The sequence below is a fragment of the Gadus macrocephalus genome, chromosome 6 (genome assembly GCF_031168955.1).
Source record: "Gadus macrocephalus chromosome 6, ASM3116895v1".
Lineage (NCBI taxonomy): Eukaryota > Metazoa > Chordata > Actinopteri > Gadiformes > Gadidae > Gadus > Gadus macrocephalus.
This window is the reverse complement of record NC_082387.1, coordinates 19,604,316-19,626,712: the sequence shown is the minus strand read 5'-3', so window position 1 is coordinate 19,626,712 and position 22,397 is coordinate 19,604,316. Positions and strand designations below refer to the sequence as shown.

At 46.1% G+C, this 22,397-nt stretch overlaps 1 protein-coding gene across 6 annotated transcripts in view; it reads right to left on the bottom strand.

Annotated features, from left to right (window-relative positions):
• LOC132459915 (oxysterol-binding protein 2-like) overlaps positions 1-22,397 on the bottom strand; it is a 41,773-nt gene that overhangs the window by 10,188 nt on the left and 9,188 nt on the right. For 2 of the 6 annotated variants that reach the window (XM_060054789.1, XM_060054790.1), the window contains exons 2-4: positions 21,436-21,644; positions 5,300-5,550; positions 495-693 (exon numbers count right to left, since the gene is read on the bottom strand). In XM_060054789.1, the coding sequence (XP_059910772.1) occupies positions 495-693; positions 5,300-5,550; positions 21,436-21,644 (659 nt within the window). Of the gene's footprint in view, positions 1-494; positions 694-4,507; positions 4,666-4,705; positions 4,738-5,299; positions 5,551-13,532; positions 13,631-18,612; positions 18,804-21,435; positions 21,645-22,397 lie in introns of those variants that run through there. The other 4 variants (XM_060054793.1, XM_060054791.1, XM_060054794.1 and 1 more) reach the window with 4 other exon arrangements.

The window sequence follows — 22,397 nt, the reverse complement described above, 5'->3', positions numbered from 1 at the left end:
GGGGCCCTTACCCCTGGTGGGAGTGGGGTCTTACCCCTGGTGGGAGTGGGGTCTTACCCGTGGTGGGAGTGGGGTCTTACCCCTGGTGGGAGTGGGGTCTTACCCATGGTGGGAGTGGGGTCTTACCCGTGGTGGGAGTGGGGTCTTACCTGTGGTGGGAGTGGGGTCTTACCCCTGGTGGGAGTGGGGTCTTACCCGTGGTGGGAGTGGGGTCTTACCCGTGGTGGGAGTGGGGTCTTACCCGTGGTGGGAGTGGGGTCTTACCCGTGGTGGGAGTGGGGTCTTACCCGTGGCGGGAGTGGGGTCTTACCCGTGATGGGAGTGGGGTCTTACCCGTGGTGGGAGTGGGGTCTTACCCCTGGTAGGAGTGGGGTCTTACCCCTGGTGGGAGTGGGGTCTTACCCGTGGTGGGAGTGGGGTCTTACCCCTGGTGGGAGTGGGGTCTTACCCGTGCTGGGAGTGGGCTCTTACCCATGCTGGGAGTGGGCTCTTACCCGTGCTGGGCGTGGGGGCGCTGGCTGCCTTGGCGGTGTGGGCAGGGGCCTCCCTCCAGGCCCTCTCCAGGCTGTTGTGCTGCTTGGCCAGCTGCTCTATGGTCTGCTCCAGGTGGCTGCGCTGCTCCCGCTCATACTGCAGCGCCCGCTGCCATCGCCGGCTGTGAGTCTCTGCGAGGTCCAGGAAGTCTCGGCATGCCTGGACACACACGAAGCCCTGCTGGTTACTGCGTTATTTAAACACACACACACGCGTATGCAGGACTACTGGCTCGATCAGCTCAACCTGCCAATCATCTCAATCCCGATATGAGTTGAGAACATTGTACCCAGAAGTAAGTCCCCAAATGAGGAAATTTCCTCCACTCCAGCGGATGGGGATTGAAAAGAAAAGGTAAAGAAAAATAAAAACCATGAGATTATATCATCATCCATTTATTGTAATCAGGGTTCATCACCGAAATTATTTCCATCACTATGTTGGCGTGCGGTCCCCGGTCTTTAATAGGGCCCCCATGCTGAGCCTGTGCACAGCTCGTGATCCGGTCCTGAGGTGATCAGCATACTGTACAATCACTGCAAAACCATGGTGGGCTAGAGAGAGACTGCTCCTCGTCAGGATGGCCTGATTACGGTCGTATACCGCTGCCTATATCGCTGCCTTGGCAGTTACGCAGAAACAATGGGGGTTATTTCAGCCCCAACCCGCTGTGTCAGCATGTAAGAGCCCTGCTTCAGACGCCTGCTGGTCGACTCAGCTCCAAGGTCAATGACCGCCAGTAGCTCAGGGGGGGGGCTGGACCCACGGGGGGGGGGGGGCAGAACACCAGGCTGAGCACATCCAACAATACAAGCTGCATGTTGTGTTGTGTTTCAACAAACCATTGCTTTAGAACATCCAGCATTGCTCTCTCAAAGCACCCTGGCACTGAGTGAACTGTGGTGAAGTACTGAGTCTACTGCATGAAAAAGAACAGCAACAAACATGGAGAGACTAGGAAGAGGACCCGGAGGCCGTCTGACCCTCGTTGGTTCATCGTAAACGTGTTCTGCTCGCATCAGACCAACGGTACACAAATTGGGGCTGGCAGAATTCAAATCTACGTTTTAGTCTTACATAAGTATGCACCTTTGTAATTCTGTAAATTAATGTCAATAAAAGCCTAATGGACTTTATTTGATGCTATTTTTTGCAATAATTAATAATGGTTAATTGATTACTATTTATCTAGGGTCTTTCATCAAACAGTACTGACAATTTAATTATTTGAAGTCAATCAAGTAGTACAAATAAGGAAACATTACTTTGTCTAGGTATAACTTTAAATGTGTATCTTTCAGTAAAGTTTACACAACACCAAAGCTAAGATTTTAAGATAAAGTTAAGATAAAGCATAATACTTGTATTGCATGTTGAGTGTACTCTGCTGGGTGCTCTGCTCCTGTACACTGAATGCTGCCTGCTCAGGCACTACTCAGAGTCACATCTGTAATGTATGCTTCCTGCTGAGCTGCTTTTAATTGGCCATTTAATTGAAAGGCAACACATGCTATTCCTGCTCCAACAATCCTGTGTGTCCTAAAGAAAAAGAAGACGGTTTTATTCCAAAGAGTTGAAACCTTAAGTTCAACCAGGAATAGCAATACACGCTTTATTTGCTTTAACCAAATCACTTCAACTCTTAGCTCGTAGCTGTGGTGAACATTTTGGATCTGTCAATTGACCTCTGCAATTTGCCAGGATAACACAGTTTTGGAAAGCCATTTGAATCTTGTTACCTTTACAAATGCAAGGCGACAGCCAGCTCATCAGGAGCAGTTAGGGTTAAGTGTCTTGCAAATACATCAACAAACTAGACCCCCCTGGGGGGGGGGGGGGGGGCAGGGAACGAACTAGCAACCTTTCGGTTACAAGACAACTGCTCTACCTCCTGAGCTAAGCCGACCCACAAATAACTGTTTCCTGAGGCAGAGAATATCGACTGCATCTTCACAGTGTGGAACAGGAGCACATCCTCCACAGTGAGACAGTGATCATAATGTGGAGTAGATACAGAAAGTCAACCATCATTTTAAGTGTTTCTAATCCCCAATTATCACATTGTGTCGTCTTAAACCATATAGAACAAGAACAATCAACACAACAACAATAAATAATGTTACATGGTTGGTTCCTCCGGTGCTGTAAATCTGAATCCAAGTGGAAAATTTACCTAAATCCATTCTGCCTTAACTCAAGGGTTTGGTAACACTGGACCAACTGGCAAACTGCACTGCAGCCAAAACATCTAATTAATGATATGATCTGATGAATATCTTGCAATGTTTTCAAAGCTCAAAGCATTGTCTCTTACCTTCAGCGTCAACACAAGAAGTGATTCACAAAAGAGCATACATGTCTCTGGAAGTCTGTAGGAAGTCTGCACGTAGCTTCTCACTTCCTCACACACAAACCTGATGTGAAACTCCCCCCAGAAAGCCTGATTCTTCCACTTTTCCTTTTGCTGATGCTTCTAAAAAACCAGCCTGCTTGTTACTTCCGGTGAATGAATACATGGTGTCTGAGTCCGGTTACCCAACTCCTCCCGTGCATAAGTCATTACGTAAATGTCTGTCGTAACAGCTGTCGGGGTCAAGTGAATGCAAGAATGCATTAAGTATTTGTGATGTGGGATGTGCCCAAGTGTAAAAAAATTTTTTTTTTACATGCAACGCAAAGCCAAACTCAAGCACGGACAGACCAACACAAGGTAAGAGAAGGTTTATCCATCTCCCCTCAATCTCCATTCACCCCCTGTTGACCCTGTCCATCACCTCTCCATCCCCCATTATACTTTGGATACTCAAGTAGACTACAGTGCCCAAATTATTTACTTTTTACTCTTAAAGGCTGTGTGATTACCTCTTACGAGAACCACTATATTTAACTATCGTTGTTTGGACTTTTCATTGTGAGTAGCAAACATTTCTATCACACGTTGAAGAACTGTGATTAAGGACAATGCAGAAGGACACTGGCGCGAAGGGCCACGGCTTGAGTTACGAAACTACTGTCCATTTACTATCTGCCATCTAGTGGTCAAACCAACAAATGAGTGCACCTTTAAGCAGTTCATATAACGTAAAATAAGTTGCATGTACCTAAACGTTATCGGTTAGAACCACTGTATGAATGACAAATTTTGACCAAGTATCGTCTAGAATGAGTGTTATAGATACCGTGTCAGGGTTATCTCATCAGCCGTCTATGTTAGCCAGACCTCATGATATTGTCCTTACATGTTCACTGTGCCCTGCTTGCCTGTCCAGGCTCGCTGGCCTGGACAGGCAAGCAGACTTGACAGACTGGCCGTAGACACTCATTTTTCAATTAGCAAATATGGAAACATATGCGTAAGTATTTGTAATAAGCTTATTTCTAACCAAAGCTAGCAACAAGACTTGGCTAAAACAAATCCCTCTTCTAAACCAACTCTCCTGTCCATTAAGGGGGCGTTTCAACCTGATTAAAGCGTTAACAAAACAAACATGCATTACCCCCACATAGGAACCATGCAGACAGGCTAACCTTGTAGGTGTGTGGTGTATGTCAGCCTGTCTGCAGCTCCTCGAAGCTCCGTCTGTCTCAGGCTCAGCAAAGAGGGGCAACGGCGTCGGGATGCCTCACATTCCTGACCTGCCTAGGAGGCTCTCGGGGAGGGGGGAAGGGATGACACTATTCCTGTCCTCAGCCCCACTTTTAGATCTAGTGTAACTGTTCCAGCACCTTCACTCTTCCCCGTGGCCCATGGCTAACAAACCGCTGATCCAATATACTTGAACAACAAAATGTAACCCTAGTATCATTGAAGCTCATCTGAATTGATACGACAAAGGAACTGGGTGACCCTTTGAGCCAATCTGAGAGTGCAGATTACAGTTACCTTATCTAAAACTCTGGTTCTGTCCTTTTGGTAAGGTTTCCCTCATCAGCCAGAAGGCTGAGACTCCTCTGGAGGTCTGAGAGGACTCACGTTGATCATAGCATTGGAGGTGCTGCGGAAGAGGGTGGAGGAGGCTCTAGATCTGAGCGGACTCACGTTGATCATAGCATTGGAGGTGCTGCGGAAGAGGGTGGAGGAGGCTCTAGATCTGAGCGGACTCACGTTGATCATAGCATTGGAGGTGCTGCGGAAGAGGGTGGAGGAGGCTCTAGATCTGAGCGGACTCACGTTGATCATAGCATTGGAGGTGATGCGGAAGAGGGTGGAGGAGGCTCTAGATCTGAGCGGACTCACGTTGATCATAGCATTGGAGGTGCTGCGGAAGAGGGTGGAGGAGGCTCTAGATCTGAGCGGACTCACGTTGATCATAGCATTGGAGGTGATGCGGAAGAGGGTGGAGGAGGCTCTAGATCTGAGCGGACTCACGTTGATCATAGCATTGGAGGTGATGCGGAAGAGGGTGGAGGAGGCTCTAGATCTGAGCGGACTCACGTTGATCATAGCATTGGAGGTGCTGCGGAAGAGGGTGGAGGAGGCTCTAGATCTGAGCGGACTCACGTTGATCATAGCATTGGAGGTGATGCGGAAGAGGGTGGAGGAGGCTCTAGATCTGAGCGGACTCACGTTGATCATAGCATTGGAGGTGATGCGGAAGAGGGTGGAGGAGGCTCTAGATCTGAGCGGACTCACGTTGATCATAGCATTGGAGGTGATGCGGAAGAGGGTGGAGGAGGCTCTAGATCTGAGCGGACTCACGTTGATCATAGCATTGGAGGTGATGCGGAAGAGGGTGGAGGAGGCTCTAGATCTGAGCGGACTCACGTTGATCATAGCATTGGAGGTGATGCGGAAGAGGGTGGCGCGCTCGTTGACGGCCTTGATCTTCTCCCCGCCGTCCACGGGCACCCGGAGTCCCTCGAGCTCGCTGAGCGATCGCTGTAGCGCTGCGCCGTGCTTGGCGATCAGGTCGTTGCAGGTGCTGAGGTCATCCAGCTTGCTGACCAGCGTCTTCAGCGTGCCCTGGATCTCACTGCGGTCCGACTGCGATGTGGGCTCATCATCACCGGAATCATCTGGAAGAGGGCAGAGGTCAGAGGTCAGATATGCTGCTGCTGGATGTGGTGAGGGCCACACATCACTATCGACTCAATATTTCGGTGATACCAAAGAGATGGACAATGTAATCATTTAGAAATACAATCCACATGCCAGTGAATAATATGCTGACATGCATATGCCACTCTCCCTCCTACAACGTATTCTCAATGTGTGTCCAACACACGGGGCAACAATCCAGTTGATTATTAATGGTTGATTATTCCTCAATATAAGACTGTTTCTTGATTCCAATACCAATCTTATGTCACTTTAAACCCTGCTTATTCATATCGTTAATAACTCATTACTGACGTAGAGCTGCAGCCAGAATAGCATTCTATTGATACAGATGGACAGCCAACATTATATAAGAGAAGTACATGCTATTTTATTGTAGCGTAATTCTTTCAAAAAGAGCATTGATGGAAGTACTCCTGACTGGCTATCTATCGTAGGTTGGTTGACTGGAGCAAGAGGCCGGTGTATCGTCGAGTCATACACTATTGGAATAAAAAAATAAATAATCTGTATCGATCGATACAGTGTCGTTATGATCAATTGGTTTTACTGAACACTACTAACTAACCTAAAATATTGAAGACTTCACAAAAACTAGGAGCACAAGACTCTAAGCATTAAATAAAAAATATATCTCTTACAGGCTGCTATCTTAAGGACTTATTTCTGTAAAGAAGCTGAGAATCCAAGGATAGATTTAAACATAGCCTTTGGTATCAGATCTGTGTTTAAAATAACATTCTCTATAGCACTGATCGACTCAGATCCGATACCACTGTCAATGTCTCAATAATTGAATTATTACAAGCACTGCATCAGGTAGCATAAGGGAAGGCTATGGAAGGAAGGAAGCAGAATTGATGAATGCATGAATGTGTTTGCAGGCACGGGGACGGCGCCTCATGGCCATTGGCTTCCTGCCCTGCAGCTGTTTGGTCATGTGACGAGTGGAGAGGTTACTCGGAGTCAGTCCCCTCTAGTCTCGCTTCTACATTTTATGAAGGGACGCACAAATACGCAGGGAGACAAAGGAACAGAATTACACACAAACACAAATACGCTGAAACACAGGATCCAGCTCCTTAAAACCTTCAGTCAGCGGAAAGAAGAATGATGCAACCGGGGCCTTCGTGTGAGGTTTAAACGTTCCAGAGTGAGACTAGCATGTGAGGGTTAAACGTTCAGGAGTGAGACTAGCATGTGAGGGTTAAACGATCAGGAGTGAAACTAGCATGTGAGGGTTTAATGTCCCAGAATGAAACTAGCATGTGAGGGTCTAAAAGTTCCAGAGTGCGACTGGCATGTGAAGGATAAACGTTCCAGAGTGAGACTAACATGTGCCTACCAGCTTTGCAAGGTCTCCCCCAACCCAGCTCCTCTTATTCACGTGCTCTGCATGTGGCCTTTTACAAACTGCAGTCAACCGGTTTCCACATCTTCCCGATGTGTCCGGGCGTCAGAGGTGCCTTGTGGCATAAGCCACTGCTACACCCGATTCGACCGACAGAATATAGTGTAGGTTATAAAATATATACAGACAGAACACAGGTCTACTTCACATTGGTGCTATTCTAAATCTCTGAGCCGAGCATGTCTATCTATCTATCTATCTATCTATCTATCTATCTATCTATCTATCTATCTATCTATCTATCTATCTATCTATCGATCGATCGATCGATCGATCGATCTAGCTAGCTGAAGCAGCTGGTTTGGATGTTGAGTAAAAGTCTTCAGTGCATAAAGTTCTTTACCAGAAGGTCCTACTGAACACCCTGAACACCATCTTTCCTCAGACTCAGTGGATCAAACGGATCTTTCCCACTTCTTCCCTATCTATCTAAATGCTGATCTGTTGTTTATCAGCCAAACTGGATTAAACACGCTCTATCACTAAACAATCTAACACTCACTGGAAGAACCAGTCCATTGAAGAGGGTGCACGTGTTTATGTGTTTATGGATGCATGTCTAGGGTTGCAGTGATCCACCATAAAGGACGACTGCCCATGTGACATCTCCCCTGGTGTGAGTTAGCCCCTGGGCTCAGTCATACAGTCGTACCACTAGCATCACAGGGGCCCTTGTACCCAGAGCGGACCCTAACAGCCCCCCATCAGAAGATCCATTTGTTTACTCTTCCAGTGAAGGTTCAACGTGGAGAAAAACTATTTCCATCTTGTCTGCTAAGATGGAAATAGTCAACCTCATGTCCCACTATGGAGGTTGATCTGAGAAGTCCCACAGAAGGGCTCATCTGCTGGCTGTAGTAAATAATAAGAATACATGGAATAATAAGACATCTGGTCTGCCAGTCTTTTAAGTCTACTCTCTAAATTCAAAAGAGTTTTTCAGAGAAAAGCTACCAGACAGCAGTGTGTGTGTGTGTGTGTGTGTGTGTGTGTGTGTGTGTGTGTGTGTGTGTGTGTGTGTGTGTGTGTGTGTGTGTGTGTGTGTGTGTGTGTGTGTGTGTGTGTGTGTGTGTGTGTGTGTGTGTGTGTGTGTGTGTGTGTACCGAATATTGCTGTCACAACATTCCACATGTGAAAAGGTCCAGAATAAACTTATTACATGGATGACCCAGAAATAGCTAAGCACCAGAAAGACATAAATCCGTCATAAATCTGAACAGTACAGCCGTCAGACATCTGGGAGAGGAGGAGGAGGAGCAAGAGGAGAAGGAGGGGGAGATGAAGGAGAAAGAGAAGGAGAAGGAGGAGGAGGAAGAGGAGGAAATGTGAGGAGGGAAGAGGAGGGGAAGCAGGGATGGAAGAGGGAGAGGAGAAGGTACAAGAGGCCAGGGCTCACCATTATCTATTTTGTCCAGAGTCTCCATCACCTGAGGTTAGCACCAACCAATCAAATACCACAATAGCAGCAGACCAATCACAAGAGTCTCCAGGGTAACCAATACAATACAAAACAGTTGAAGGAAGAATAATAGAAAATAAAGGAGACCATTTCGAAATAGAAGAGAAAGATGAACAAAATGGGTTCAAGGCAGTAGCGCTGCGTAGAGAGTGAATGTAGCAGAGCAGAAGACAACAGGCTGAATGCTGATGGAGAGAACAAAAAAAAACTGACCCCCCCCAAGGCGTTCACAGGGGACACGACAAACTGAACCAGAGATGGCCTCCATGTTCCCCGTGACCAACTGTGTACTGATCACATCTAAAGCTAGGGCTAGTTCAGCAGAGACTGAGAGAAAGAGCGAAAGAGCAAAAGAGAGAAAGGGAGAGAAAAGAGAGAGAGACACACTGTCTGTGGCACAGGAGATAGAGAGAGAGAGAAAGAGAGATATCATTTAGAGTGTGTTAAAGCACGATGCCATGAAAAAGGCTGAACTCTGATCTATTGAATGCAGCTCCGTTGAAAACGTGGGTGTCAAAATCCAGTGTCAATTTGTTCAAAAGGATTTGACAGTATTGCTAAAGGTATCCTACCTACAGATGTGTATTCAACACATGGTGAAGAATAAACGCTGCAGGACCAATACTTCATCTCCTTCTCTCAGCCGATGATGGGACGGTCCTCGGCGGCTCCGGGCCGCCCATGGATCACCTGCTCTGTTCATGGTGGACAGCACTTATGGGAGTCGCTGCAGATCATTCATAAGCCTTAATGATTCAGGACGGTGTGGTGTCATTGATCAGGTGTATAGCAGGGGAGTAGAGCATGTCGGAGGGCCACTTAGAGATGCCCCGTGACATGAACCAGGGCGTACTAAGAGGAACTCTTTCCTTCACAGGATCATTGGTTTCTTCTATTATATATATTTTTTTGTATCCATGTTCATTCATACACCCATTGTTACAGAGCCCGCTGCAACTTCATTCCTTCTTCAAGGGCAACCCCCCCCCCCCACCCCCCACAGCTGGCAGCGAACACCATCCCCATCACTATCTGCTCTTCCACGTTATGCTCCTTCTCCACCTCGACCACGCGGGCTTACTGTAGTGATGAAATGACTGTGAAGAGGGTTAGAAAAAGGTTCGAGTTGCACAAAAAATCCTGAACAAATGCATGCTTTCATTCCCACTCTGGCTCCAGCCAGCTCTGCTGGAGAGAGTGTAAACCACACCGAGTCAGCTGTTAGTGGGCTGATAAAAGACACTGGACACATTCTGACAGGAGGAGCCAAGGGATGGAACCAGCGACCCTCTGATTATCAACAGGGCAGGGGCTCTCCCTGGTCCCCGAGAGTCGACCAACCAGCCCATCAAGATTTCCATACGCGTATCCCGTCCTCAAACTTGGCACCAAGCTTTCCTCATTTCCTCATTGTGTGTGTGTGTGTGTGTGTGTGTGTGTGTGTGTGTGTGTGTGTGTGTGTGTGTGTGTGTGTGTGTGTGTGTGTGTGTGTGTGTGTGTGTGTGTGTGTGTGTGTGTGTGTCTCAAGGCAGAGAGAAAGTGCAAGCGATTGACAGTAGCAGAGAGGAGAGAGACAGCGTGAGGAGGCGTTATAATTGGGCGAGCAGCAGGGCTGTGACTGCTATAGAATCCTATACCGCCATCCGGCTCCACAGCGGCCCCTAGGGATGTGCTGCCAGAGCAGCGGAGAGAGGGCTTTTCTTGGCCATGACAGACCTCCCTGGTCCCTGACAGAGCTCCCTGGGCCCCTCAAAGACCTGATAGACCTCCCTGGACCTGACAGTCCACCCTGGGTCCCGGGGTCTGACAGAAAAACCTCGGCCCTGAATAGAGCTGGGCGATTTTGTCTAAATATAAAATCTCAGATTTCTTTCAACCAAACCAGATTATCGATTTTAATAGATTTATTTTTCTATAAATGATCAATGTAAATATTTTGCAAGTTTGGATTCTATTTGAGCAATCGCAATGATTAATAAAAGCAAAATAAATAACACATCTCCCACTCTGCTGCGTGCCTCAGTTTAAGATGATGGAATGAATGTGTTCTGCTGCTGCTTTCAGTTGCCACAGACTTTAGGCAAAGAATCTTTTTTTTATAATGGATTTTCTTTTTTAGAAATCGTCCTACTACATAAATTCGAATTACGATTAAAAATCGATTAATCGGCCTGCTCTAGCCCTGACAGACCAACGTTGGCACTGGGTCCTCACAGACCACGACCTTGTGAAAAAGCTCCCACTGTATAAAATCTGATCTTGGGAAAGAAGGGAGAGATGTTTAAGTAATCCTGAGTAGCCAGACGCCCAGGCTTTAGAAATCCCAGATTTGCTACGAGCTTGAAGAGCCCCTCTGATGGGAAGCTCCTCAATACAGGGGCCCATCTCCGTAGCCTTCAGTGATTGCTTAGAGGTGAGTACGTGCTGACCGCCAATGTAATAGCAATACTCTTTTTCATACTTTCCAAACTTTCTAGCTTGGCTCTTCTCTAGCTTTTGAGAGTCAACAAAATGTAGGATATGTAATGGCGTATATTATTAGAGTATTGCATGGTTTGTTCCCTAGCTTGGTCATCAAATCCTTTAAAAGTAGCCTTACATGTGTACAACCCCTTCCCTAAAACCATAAATCAAGAGTTAGGTTGATCTGTAATTCATATGCAACTGATTTACAGACCAGTTTGCTGAGCAGAGGGGTGAACCACTTCTATTTAAATGTGTACATAACCCTTAAGTATGAGTGTTGGTACAATGAATATTAGGTATATTGATTCCGCATTCTGTACTATTGAGTGTCAGCACTTTATGGACAAAAACTAAATTGAAAACACATTTCTTAAGCCATTCGATGGGAGTCATTTTGGGGAACATTAATATTATCAGCATGGGAGAGGAAGGGCTGAATCTGTCCTAGATTAATTGCTTATTCCAATGCACAAAGCCATTTATATATCCATTAATAAAATATTACAAAACAACCTGATCTATATTAACATAATTATCAGATAACGGAGAAAAAGAAACACAAATCATGAATTAATCCCGAGAGTATGACTCCTCCCACCTCCCAAACCAACACAGATTATTTAGCAGCCAGTTTCCCATTTTATTATGAACCAAATAATTAAAATGATTACAAACACAAAGCCAATTGTGATAATTTTGTTGATGCATATTCTTGAGGACTCACTTTAATAATTAAATGATCAACCCAGAGAGAAAACACACTGAAGCCCCAAGCAGACGTTAGGAACCCTGATTTTAAACCTAGTGAAGTGAGTTATTTTCCAATGGATGAGACATGGTACATAGATGTAAATAGAGCCAGAGACACATTGTTTTAGAACAATGTTCTCTTACAGACAGAATCCTCAGGTATCTTCTGTTGTTGAGGCTAACAGAGGAGGAGACGGCTGATCAGCCAAAAGGAACAGAGAATAATAAGCAGAAAGAAGACACAAGATGAAGAGTTTTGCTCCCCAGCCTGGGGAATAGAGGAGTCATCCTTACCAGTAATTGCCAAATGGCTCCCCTGAGATGCACCAATGGCAGAGAAGGCATGTTTGACTAAAATAATCAAGAGCTGAATTAACTATCTCGTTTAGCCCCAGCACCAAATCGCAGTCCATACCTATGTCTAAAGCACAGAATCACAGCTGATAGACTTAAAGCACAGCCTATAGAACCAAACCACAGCCTAAAGAACCAAACCACAGCCTAGAGAACCAAATTACAGCCTAAAGAACCAAACCACAGCCTAAAGAACCTAATCACAGCTTCTATAACCAAACCACTTATAGAACCAAACCACAGGCTATATAACCAAACCACAACCTAGAGAACCAAACCACAGCCTGGAGAACCAAATCACATATTATTGAACATAACCACAGCCTGGAGAACCAAACCACAGCCTGGAGAACCAAATCACATATTATTGAACATAACCACAGCCTGGAGAACCAAACCACATCGTAAAGAACCAAACCACAACCTGGAGAACCAAAACCCAACCCGGACCTAACCAAAGCTTATAGAAGCAAGCTACAGCTTATGCATTTAATAACTAGATCAAACAAAAAACACAGAATCTTTAGCCCTGAGACGTTAGGAGGAAGGATACAGACATGACTATCCTCAGTCTGGGAATACTTGAATGTGTTACTTGGGTATTGGGGCACTCTGAGTCACACACACTAACACACACAATCCAAGGAAATGAGTATGGTCTATTTCCTGTAAATGAAAGCACTACTGCTGGAACAAAGAAAGAAACACAGAAAATCAATCACAAGAAAAGCACAATCCTTTATCAATGTCTGGAGACTGGGAACCTTGTTCATTAACCAATGGAAGATTCTTACTCTCACTATCTCACCTCATGCTGTGCGGGGTCTGGCTTTATTCATAAATTGATAATGCATTTCCGTCCATTCATTTGAAAACCAAACCAATAGTATATTGTGGCCGCTTCATTCGATTACTACAGCACAAACGGTTGACGTAGTAGACCAGCTCATCACAGCGAGGTGATCTTGTGCTGCTACAGTCATACAGGAACACGTCTGAACTCACAGGCGGTCGGCACTTCAGACCTCATTCATATGCAAAGGAAAGGTGGCGCAATCGGCACACAAGAGAGCGGGGAAATGGACACAGTGACCAAAGGAGAGGAGGGGGTGGTAGCATGCGGGGAGCAGAGAGAAGAGAGACGAGAGCGGCAGACAGACACATGGAACAGAGCGCTTCTGTTAGCGTAGCGGACGGCGGAGCAGCGGCAGATGAAAGGGACGAGATGGGGATGAAGAGAGAGAGAGAGAGAGAGAGAGAGAGAGAGAGAGAGAGAGAGAGAGAGAGAGAGAGAGAGAGAGAGAGAGAGAGAGAGAGAGAGAGAGAGAGAGAGAGAGAGAGAGAGAGAGAGAGAGAGAGAGAGAGAGAGAGAGACAGCAGCTATCTGGAGCATGGACACATGGAGGAAGAGGAGGAAGAGGGAGAGTGGGGGGGGGGGGCGGCGGTGGGATGCGGGGAATCCCCCCCCCTCCCCCGGTAGAGAGCTGGACTGTACTGACCCTGCTTCAGTTTGCTCAGGCAGGCCGAGCAGCCCATGGAGCCCCGGACCGTCCCCGGCTCCCAGCAGCCCCGGACCTTCATCCCCCTCCTCGCCCTGCCGTCCGCAGGCTGGCAACCCCCCCCCCCCGCCCGTCTCCCTCCCCCGCCTGTCCCCCTCCCGCCCCCTCCCGTCGGGGGATGCTACCTCGTCCTGTCGGGGGCACCGGCAGCCTCCTTGTTCGGCATTGCAGCAGCCATGCACGCTACCACTCTCCCCTTAAAGCTACAACGCTATACATCGATGCACACATATATACACATATATACATATATAAATGTATATATGTACACAGCGCAGGATGCAGACCCCCTCCTTCACATGGATCTCATCTCTCTCTCGCTCTCATTCGTCTCTCCCTTCCAAACAGCCCCACACAGACCGCCCAGTCGCTCACGTTCTCGCACAGCGCTGGGCACATTTACAATCCACCGCCACACACATCTCTCAACGCAGCGCCGATTAGAGTGGAGAGAGAGAGAGAGAGAGAGAGAGAGAGAGAGAGAGAGAGAGAGAGAGAGAGAGAGAGGGAGAGGGAGAGGGAGAGGGAGAGAGAGAGAGAGAGAGAGAGAGAGAGAGAGAGAGTAGATAGGACTCTGCACCCAGCAGTCATCCAAACACAAGACCAGAATGCACTGCTTCTTCCAAACAACACCAGGGTCCTTTTGCTCTTCCTGGCTTCGCAGCATATGTTAACTATTTCAGTGAAGCATCCTGGAGGAGAAGGCTACACTGCTGCTCAACATGGGAAAATCTTCGATAGCAGTTTAGTGCTTATAGTTTTCCTCATCAATGAGTTACCTCCTTTGCTTACAAATCAATGAAGGACTTAATTAGGATTGATTGATTGAGTAAATGAAGGTTTAATGAATTAACGAATGAATCAAATCAATCAAATGGCGTCCCTCTGTGGTCCCCAGTATAGGGACCGTAGGCTGAGAGAGAGAGCACAGTGAGCACTCTGAGCATAGCGGGATGCTGGACATGTCCCTAGTCTACAGGGAGCACCGAGCCACCGTGGAGGCAGGAGGGAGGACAGGAACCACGTGGCACAGCGACCCACAGCTCACTGTCTCCGCACCCAGCCCTCTCTGGGACCCCCTGCGCCAACACTGTGGACCCCCACACAGGCTACAGCTGGTTCTAATAAACACTGGTTACTGTCCAACACTGGCTCCATCACACATTCTGTGTTCCTCCTCTACATAAGTGATCGTTGTAGTGCACTTTCCAGTTCACCCCTAAACCACTGAAGTGGATGTTGGCTAGATGAATACATGAATGGATAAGTTGCCCATACCTTCTTAAGAGTGAAGATTATGAATAAAATACCGTCACGCATTCTAAAGGTCCCATTATCTGTTATGAGGTTCTGACTATACGGGATTACATTCTACATTAACATTGACCATCCAGGAGTATAAACCACGTGATCTAGTCCATTATAACAATGCCACGGTCTACAGGACTTCACAGCAGATTCATCACAGCCTGTGGACGGTGACAGCATGGCTGCCCAGTAGGCTAGGTAACAGGCAGCATGTGACAGAAGATAATGTGCTTTGGGCTTCAGGCTGGAAGAGGTCCCCCAGGGTGTGGCTAGCAGAAGCAGAAACAGCTTCCAGGGTGATTATGGATATACTGGGACAGCGTATTCTCAATTGAATACCATCTCTTAATGGTTAAGCATTCATCCAGTGGTGGTCTTGTGGTAAGTCACCGATTCAAAAGGTGAGGCATCTTCATTAATCACCAACATAAGAGTTGAGATAATTGCTTCCTGTCTCTTCCTCGTGCACTGCCTTAAAGCATGCAGGTTCATGCTAATACAATACTTGATGTTATGGTCGTGCAGAGCCGAGTTTTATTGCAGCAGTTGACCACAATGCTGGGAGCCATCTCGTTAAAAACCAACATCGGTAATATATGAATATATATATATATATATATATATATATATATATATATATAAAAATAAAGGCATAAATAAGAGAGAGAGAGAGAGAGAGAGAGAGAGAGAGAGAGAGAGAGAGAGAGAGAGAGAGAGAGAGAGAGAGAGAGAGAGAGAGAGAGAGAGAGAGAGAGAGAGAGAGAGAGAGAGAGAGACTAATCAGCAGCATCTAACAGTTAATGAAGAAGATAAGTCATGGAACAGTGATCCAATTAGAGGAGCCAATCATCGAAAACCTGTATAGCAAGCAAACACCATCATCACGACAGCACAGCTAGCATAAATAACCTGTGTAGCATCAGCACGGCTAGCGTAGACCACCCGTATAGCATCAGCACAGCTAGCATAAACCCCCCTTATAGCTTAAGCACAGCTAGCATAAACCTCCCTTATGGAATCAGCACACCTAGCATAAACCATCCGTACAGCACCAGCATAACTAGGCAGACAGACGGAAAGCGGAAAGACAGACAGATAGAGAGAGAGTAAGATAGAGAGAGAGTGAGGTAGAGGGAGAGATATCTGCCTAAGAAACAATGGACTTGAAACAGTAAAGACTGTTTCAAATGTTCTGTCATCAACCAGGCTGCGTATGATGACCTCACACTGAGGGGCTACAATCCCCTGATCACAACGGCCCCAGTGTGGTGAGTTCTCTCACACTGACTCTCTGACTTCACCGCCACCACAACCCATCACAGGCTTTTCATGGAAACAAACACACACACACACACACACACACACATAAACAGCAACAAGCAAGACAACGCCCTTATATACACACACACATAGACTCTACTATGCAAGCACATAGAGGATTACACACACACACACACACACACACACACACACACACACACACACACACACACACACACACACACACACACACACACACACACACACACACACACACACACACAATATTGAAAAGCTATTCATCCTCTCACATCTTTACTCCATGAATGCAGCATGTGCTTCTTCCCTCCAGTGAGCTGGTACGATGGATGCTTTGATGGATAGTGTGTTGGAGTCAATGTAACATTTTACACATCAATAAGTCACTCAAGAACCGGTAAACCCGTCTCTGCCTTACTATCTGGTAAAGTGTGTACATTGACAGACAGACATAGTGTGGACTGGATCTGGGAGCTCATTGCGTTTTATAAATAGAATGTGTGAGATCAGAAAGGTCACCCTCAGTGTGTGACAGCAAAGCTTCAAATGAACAGCACCACATCACACACACACACACACACACACACACACACACACACACACACACACACACACACACACACACACACACACACACACACACACACACACACACACACACACACACACACACACACACAAAAAAAAACGATGAAAAAAAACAAGAAGAAAATTATGAAATGTAAGTGAGAATGTGTGAGGTGCTGATGACCTGATAGCTTACAAAGGGATCAAATAGCGAAAAGTTTTTGATATCTGATATCTGATCTCTCCAAAACCAACGAGGAACCTAACCAACACAGGGCTAGGTTAGGTTGCTAATGCTAATGCTAACCGTCTGGCGGTCAAAGTCGACCGCACGTTAGCCTGACTACATAACGCGGTGGGCTACTTTTTCCATTAAAGAACCCCATTCCACTGGCCAGCAGAGAAACAGAGGCATCCAGCAAGGAAATTGGAATGGCAGTGGCTGAGGACACTCATCACCTAGCCTGCTTCTGTAGGCTGATGCCAGGTTTAAACAAGTCCTTAGAGGCACCTGAGGGATGGATGGAATCATTAGGAAGGTTATGGTGATAGTGAGCCTACTGCTGGCGTTACTCATTGTTATGTCTGCTTGACCATAGTGATGTATGTACTACTACCACCAAGCTGGAGGGATCCAATTTCATATCCACTTCCTGGATTTGCTTAACATTCTGTTGAAGTGATTCATATTATGCATACAACACTTTTCTATTGGGCTTTGTTAAAAGGTGCTGTACTTCAGAAGTAAAGGTCGAACAGACCTTTTCAAAGATTTAGCTCAACCAAAGAAATGTCCCATCCCACTCAGCCTCTCACAGGGAGGGAGGAACTGTTGCATTTCACGCACATGTGATTGGATTACACAAAGACCGACAGACAAAACCAGAGCAACTATGAAGAAACGATGTCTATAACATGGGTAGTAAAGACATCTTCTGAATATTATTCTGCAAATAAAACAAAAACTATGTTGGTTTTCAATCGTATGAAATATGAGTCAGGTATATCGTGATTTAACGTGGTCTGTCTTCTCATTGTGATTGGTCGGCTGACACGTAACTGAATTAGAGAATTAGAATGATTTCCTGGATCGATTGAGTCGTGGATAAATTGCTATATTCCATGTCATGGAGAAACATTACATTTGGTAACATTCAACCAGAATGAACCAGTGGGAGGTACATTAAGGAGGAGCTTTCAGTGCCAGTAGAACAGGTGAGCGGTGAGGGGCTGAACGGTTTGTATCAGAGGGACAGAAGGGAGGATGATGTATGTTGCCAGACGCAGAGGGAGATGTTTTTGACTGATAAATAGCTAAAATAGTTAAAAATATCTGTCTTTAAATAGATGGTTGGCATATTTTATAGGAAATACATTATTCTCATTCAGTCTCACACACACACACACACACACACACACACACACACACACACACACACACACACACACACACACACACACGGTCTGCTATGCTGTCAATTAAATATTGTTAATGTGATATTAAAATCCAGACAAGCATTAAAGACGCTCTCGATGTTCGCATCGGCGGTCAAAGGCTTTTGAGATGATGGTCATATCATATTTCTCATTGATCCTTTAAGATTCTGCTCCTCAATATGGTATTATTAGATAAAATAATCACAGCCTATAAAACCTAAAGTCTGTATCTTTGTCCCAGAACAGACAAAAGAAAGCCTCAACACTGAATCATGGTTAAATCTCTCACACACACACACACACACACACACACACACACACACACACACACACACACACACACACACACACACACACACACACACACACACCACCAAATAAGATCAATACAAAATAAACATGTACTTACACTCTCCCTACATGAGAGAAGACTGGTCACTCTAGAGATTTTTCTTCCTCTCTCCAGCAGACCAAGTGCTTGAGAAGCATAACACTCAAAGACACGCAGATTAAGTTGGAGCAACCGAAAGAAGGTCATCCATTCACAACTGAAACACCACTGGACCAGAAGCGACGTAAACGCTTTGACTGGTGGAGGGAGAGAGGGGAGAGAGGGAGAGGGAGAGAGAGAGTGAGCAAGTGAGAGAGAGAGAGAGAGGAGGGATTCCAATTGAGTGAATGTGGGTGGGAGTGAGACAGTAGACAAGAGAAGTTGAGGGGTGGGGGGGGGGGGGGGACGGACGTGGAGGAGAGATGTGGAGGGTAGATGAAAAAAAAAAAGCCAAATCAAACAGGAACCCTTATCAATCACAATCACATTCTGTGCAGATTTACAATTATTTGGGATTCTCCCAGATTGACATCATCAGTGAGTGCACGACCCAATAGCACCCAGCAGACTGTGTGATACGATATACAGGGCAGGGCTCTTTATGTAATACCACAACACACAAATACCACTTTAAAGACTCCATTACAATGAATTAATCCTTAGGATAAGTTAACCATTAACCCTCAGAACCACAAAGAAGACGCAACAATCTATTTCCTCAATGGCCATATTATATTTAAGGGATAAGCATTTTGAAGGATGGAAACATGGAAATGTATCAGATCCAGATTCCACAATTACCTTAAAATCATTCCTTTTTATGCATGACTAAAATACTACAGAGATGGCATTTCACAGGTTTCATAAGGATGCGACTGGACACAGGGACACACTGCCACCTGCTGTCCATGTGAAGCAAAGCAAAGTAAACATTCATCAAGCCACCTTACCAGTTAAAACAGCAGTGATCCCTGTAGTCATGCCTGACTTTAGTGGCTATTTGTTTTAGTTTTATATAACAGAGCGGGGATCAGAACCAGGACATGAACGGGATCGATCAGTGTGAACCAGAACATGTTAATCAAATAGAGAACGGTCAGTCTGAACCAGAACATGTTAATCAAATACAGAACAGGGATGGATCAGTCTGAACCAGAACATGTTAATCAAATAAAGAACGGGGATAGATTATTCTGAGTCTGAGTCTGTAGGTCTGAACATGTCAACGGGAGGCCTGTGAAAGAGATAAGAGGAACAAGTGATGAAGGAGAAAACTGTAAACCCTATAAGGGTGGATGAAGATAGGATGAATTAGCCATTAGTCTTCATTCATTCACAATGCCACGCATCATTCAAACACACACACACACACACACTTTGTAAAGTTTTGTAAAGTTACAACCAGCCCATTTAGTTGGTGGGGTTAGCTGCTGCCTTGCTCAGGGATCAACTTTTTGAAATGGTCTAAATATACAGTACTTTCATAGAGGAAAGGGAGCCTGGAGCTTGTGTTGGTCTGACAAGGCATGTCCTATCTCTTTATCAAGATATGGGAAAGAAGGTAAGACATACCCAGCACAAGCGTAGGTAGAGCCCAATGTAAAGTGAATGTCCTATCTCTTCATCAAACTATGGGAAAGAAGATAAGATATATCCAGCACAAGTGTAGGTAGAGCCCAATGTAAAGTGTGAACAACAAGAGCCTACATCTCATGGCATTTAAACCTGTTTTGAAATGAAAAGACCCGGCTCTCTCTGCTATGGCCAATAGGGATGGATCAACAACACTGTTACAACATTATTGTGCATTCCAGAGGGCTCAGAACCACTGGCCCCACTGGCCCTGGCAGACCCCTGGCTGACTGGCTGACTGGCCATGTAAGGCCCCTGGCTAGCTGGCTGACTGACTGGCTGACTGGCCATGTCAGGCCCCTGACTGACTGGCTGACTGGCTGACTGGCCAAGTGGCCAATTAGACGGTCAGACCTGGCCAGCTAGGAAGGAGAAAAGGGATGAGATGTACTGTTTATGAGAGTAGGTACTACACCCATCTTGTTCACACAGTGAAATGAATGTATTGAAACTATTCCCCCTCTCTCCCTCTCTCTCTCTGTCTATCTCTCGCTCTAACATTGGGAATTGAACTAGCACCTACCCTTCAGTTGTCAGAGCTACATAGAAAAAGCCCTATAGCGCGACAGAGGCCAGTAACATGATGATTAGGGTGGGGGGGGTCCATACTGGTGTGTGTGGGTGAGCAGACGGGGAGGCAGTATTCCTCAATAGAGCGGGTAGATATTGTGAAATCAATATCTAAACCTCTACACTGGTCATGAAATTGAGATTTATTGTCCTGTGTTCACCCTAGTTTCTACACAGAGTCGACCACAGAGCCTTTTGTCTTGAAAGGAGCCTTCAGAATGTGATCTATAGCTCCTCTGAGCTAAACAAAACAAACACAAGTCAGGCTTACATGGAGGAAAGTCATGTACTAAATGCACACACATTTCAGAAAACAACCATTCAGATAGTTTGGATAACCAAATAGTCGCTCAACTCTTGCTTCATACAATGCAATTACTTTCAGTCTAAATATAGTAAACTGAGTTCAAACACTGAAGGCCACCAAACAAACATAAATAGTTCCTCTAGAGCCCGCTCCTGCTCACAACGTGCAGGCCCATGGGCTGGGAGAGACCCCAGGTTAAACATCTACAAAAGTACACCAGTATGATGTACAGTTAACACATCAGTATGAACCAAATACAGAGTTAACACATCTTCTACACCCACCGAAGAGACCTCATTGCACATGTCCTCCACGGCTTCAAAGCATACACAGAGAGCAAAGGCAGACATGTTATCCAACGACAGACTAAACAGACTCCCAGACTCCATTACCTGACTGGTCATTCATCATGCGGATGGCTTTAGCCTTGGCCAGCTCTAGGGCTGTGACCCATCTCTGGCGCTCCACCTCCGTGCTGGCCTTCAGGTGGTACGTGCGCCCCCCGCTGCTCAGCACGATGTTGCAGGCGTCCTCCGTGTCGATGTGCGCCGTGGCCAGGTTGATGGTCCCGCGGCACGTGTGCGCCATCTCCGCCTGCGTCCTGCAAAACGCAGTAGGGCGTGTTTTAAACACACGTACGGCTGGGCTGCTGCGTGGAGGCTTTTTATATAGGAGTCACGATGAACCTCCCCATCCATGAACGAGCAGAACAAGCAGAGTATGATTCATAGGAACAGCCAGGCTCCGTGGTGGGCTACAGCTGGGGGTCCGCTCCACGCCACGTGGGGTTCACTCATTTTGCGATAATATGATCTTGGATTTATGTTCCAAAAACAAATAAATCCAACTTGTCCATTATTGATACATGCTACCGATATGTCGGCTGCTGCATGTCATCTTTGCAGATCAGGAATCAGTTATTTAAAATGTGAGCAGACTAAATGGTCATAATGCACACAGCTGCACGCTATTAGCCTGCTTCTACCAGTCTCTTTTGCAAGGTCTTTTTCAGTCCCAATCCCAAGAGAGACTGGCATTTAAGTTCTACTGCAGCAATACACCGCCTCATATGATAACGCTTCTCCAGTTATAACCCTCCTCCGGTCATAACCAGTTATAACCAGTTATAACCCTCCTCCAGTTATAACCAGTTATAACCCTCCTCCGGTCATAACCAGTTATAACCCTCCTCCAGTCATAACCAGTTATAACCCTCCTCCAGTCATAACCAGTTATAACCCTCCTCCAGTCATAACCAGTTATAACCAGTTATAACCAGTTATAACCCTCCTCCGGTCATAACCAGTTATAACCCTCCTCCAGTTATAACCAGTTATAACCCTCCTCCGGTCAT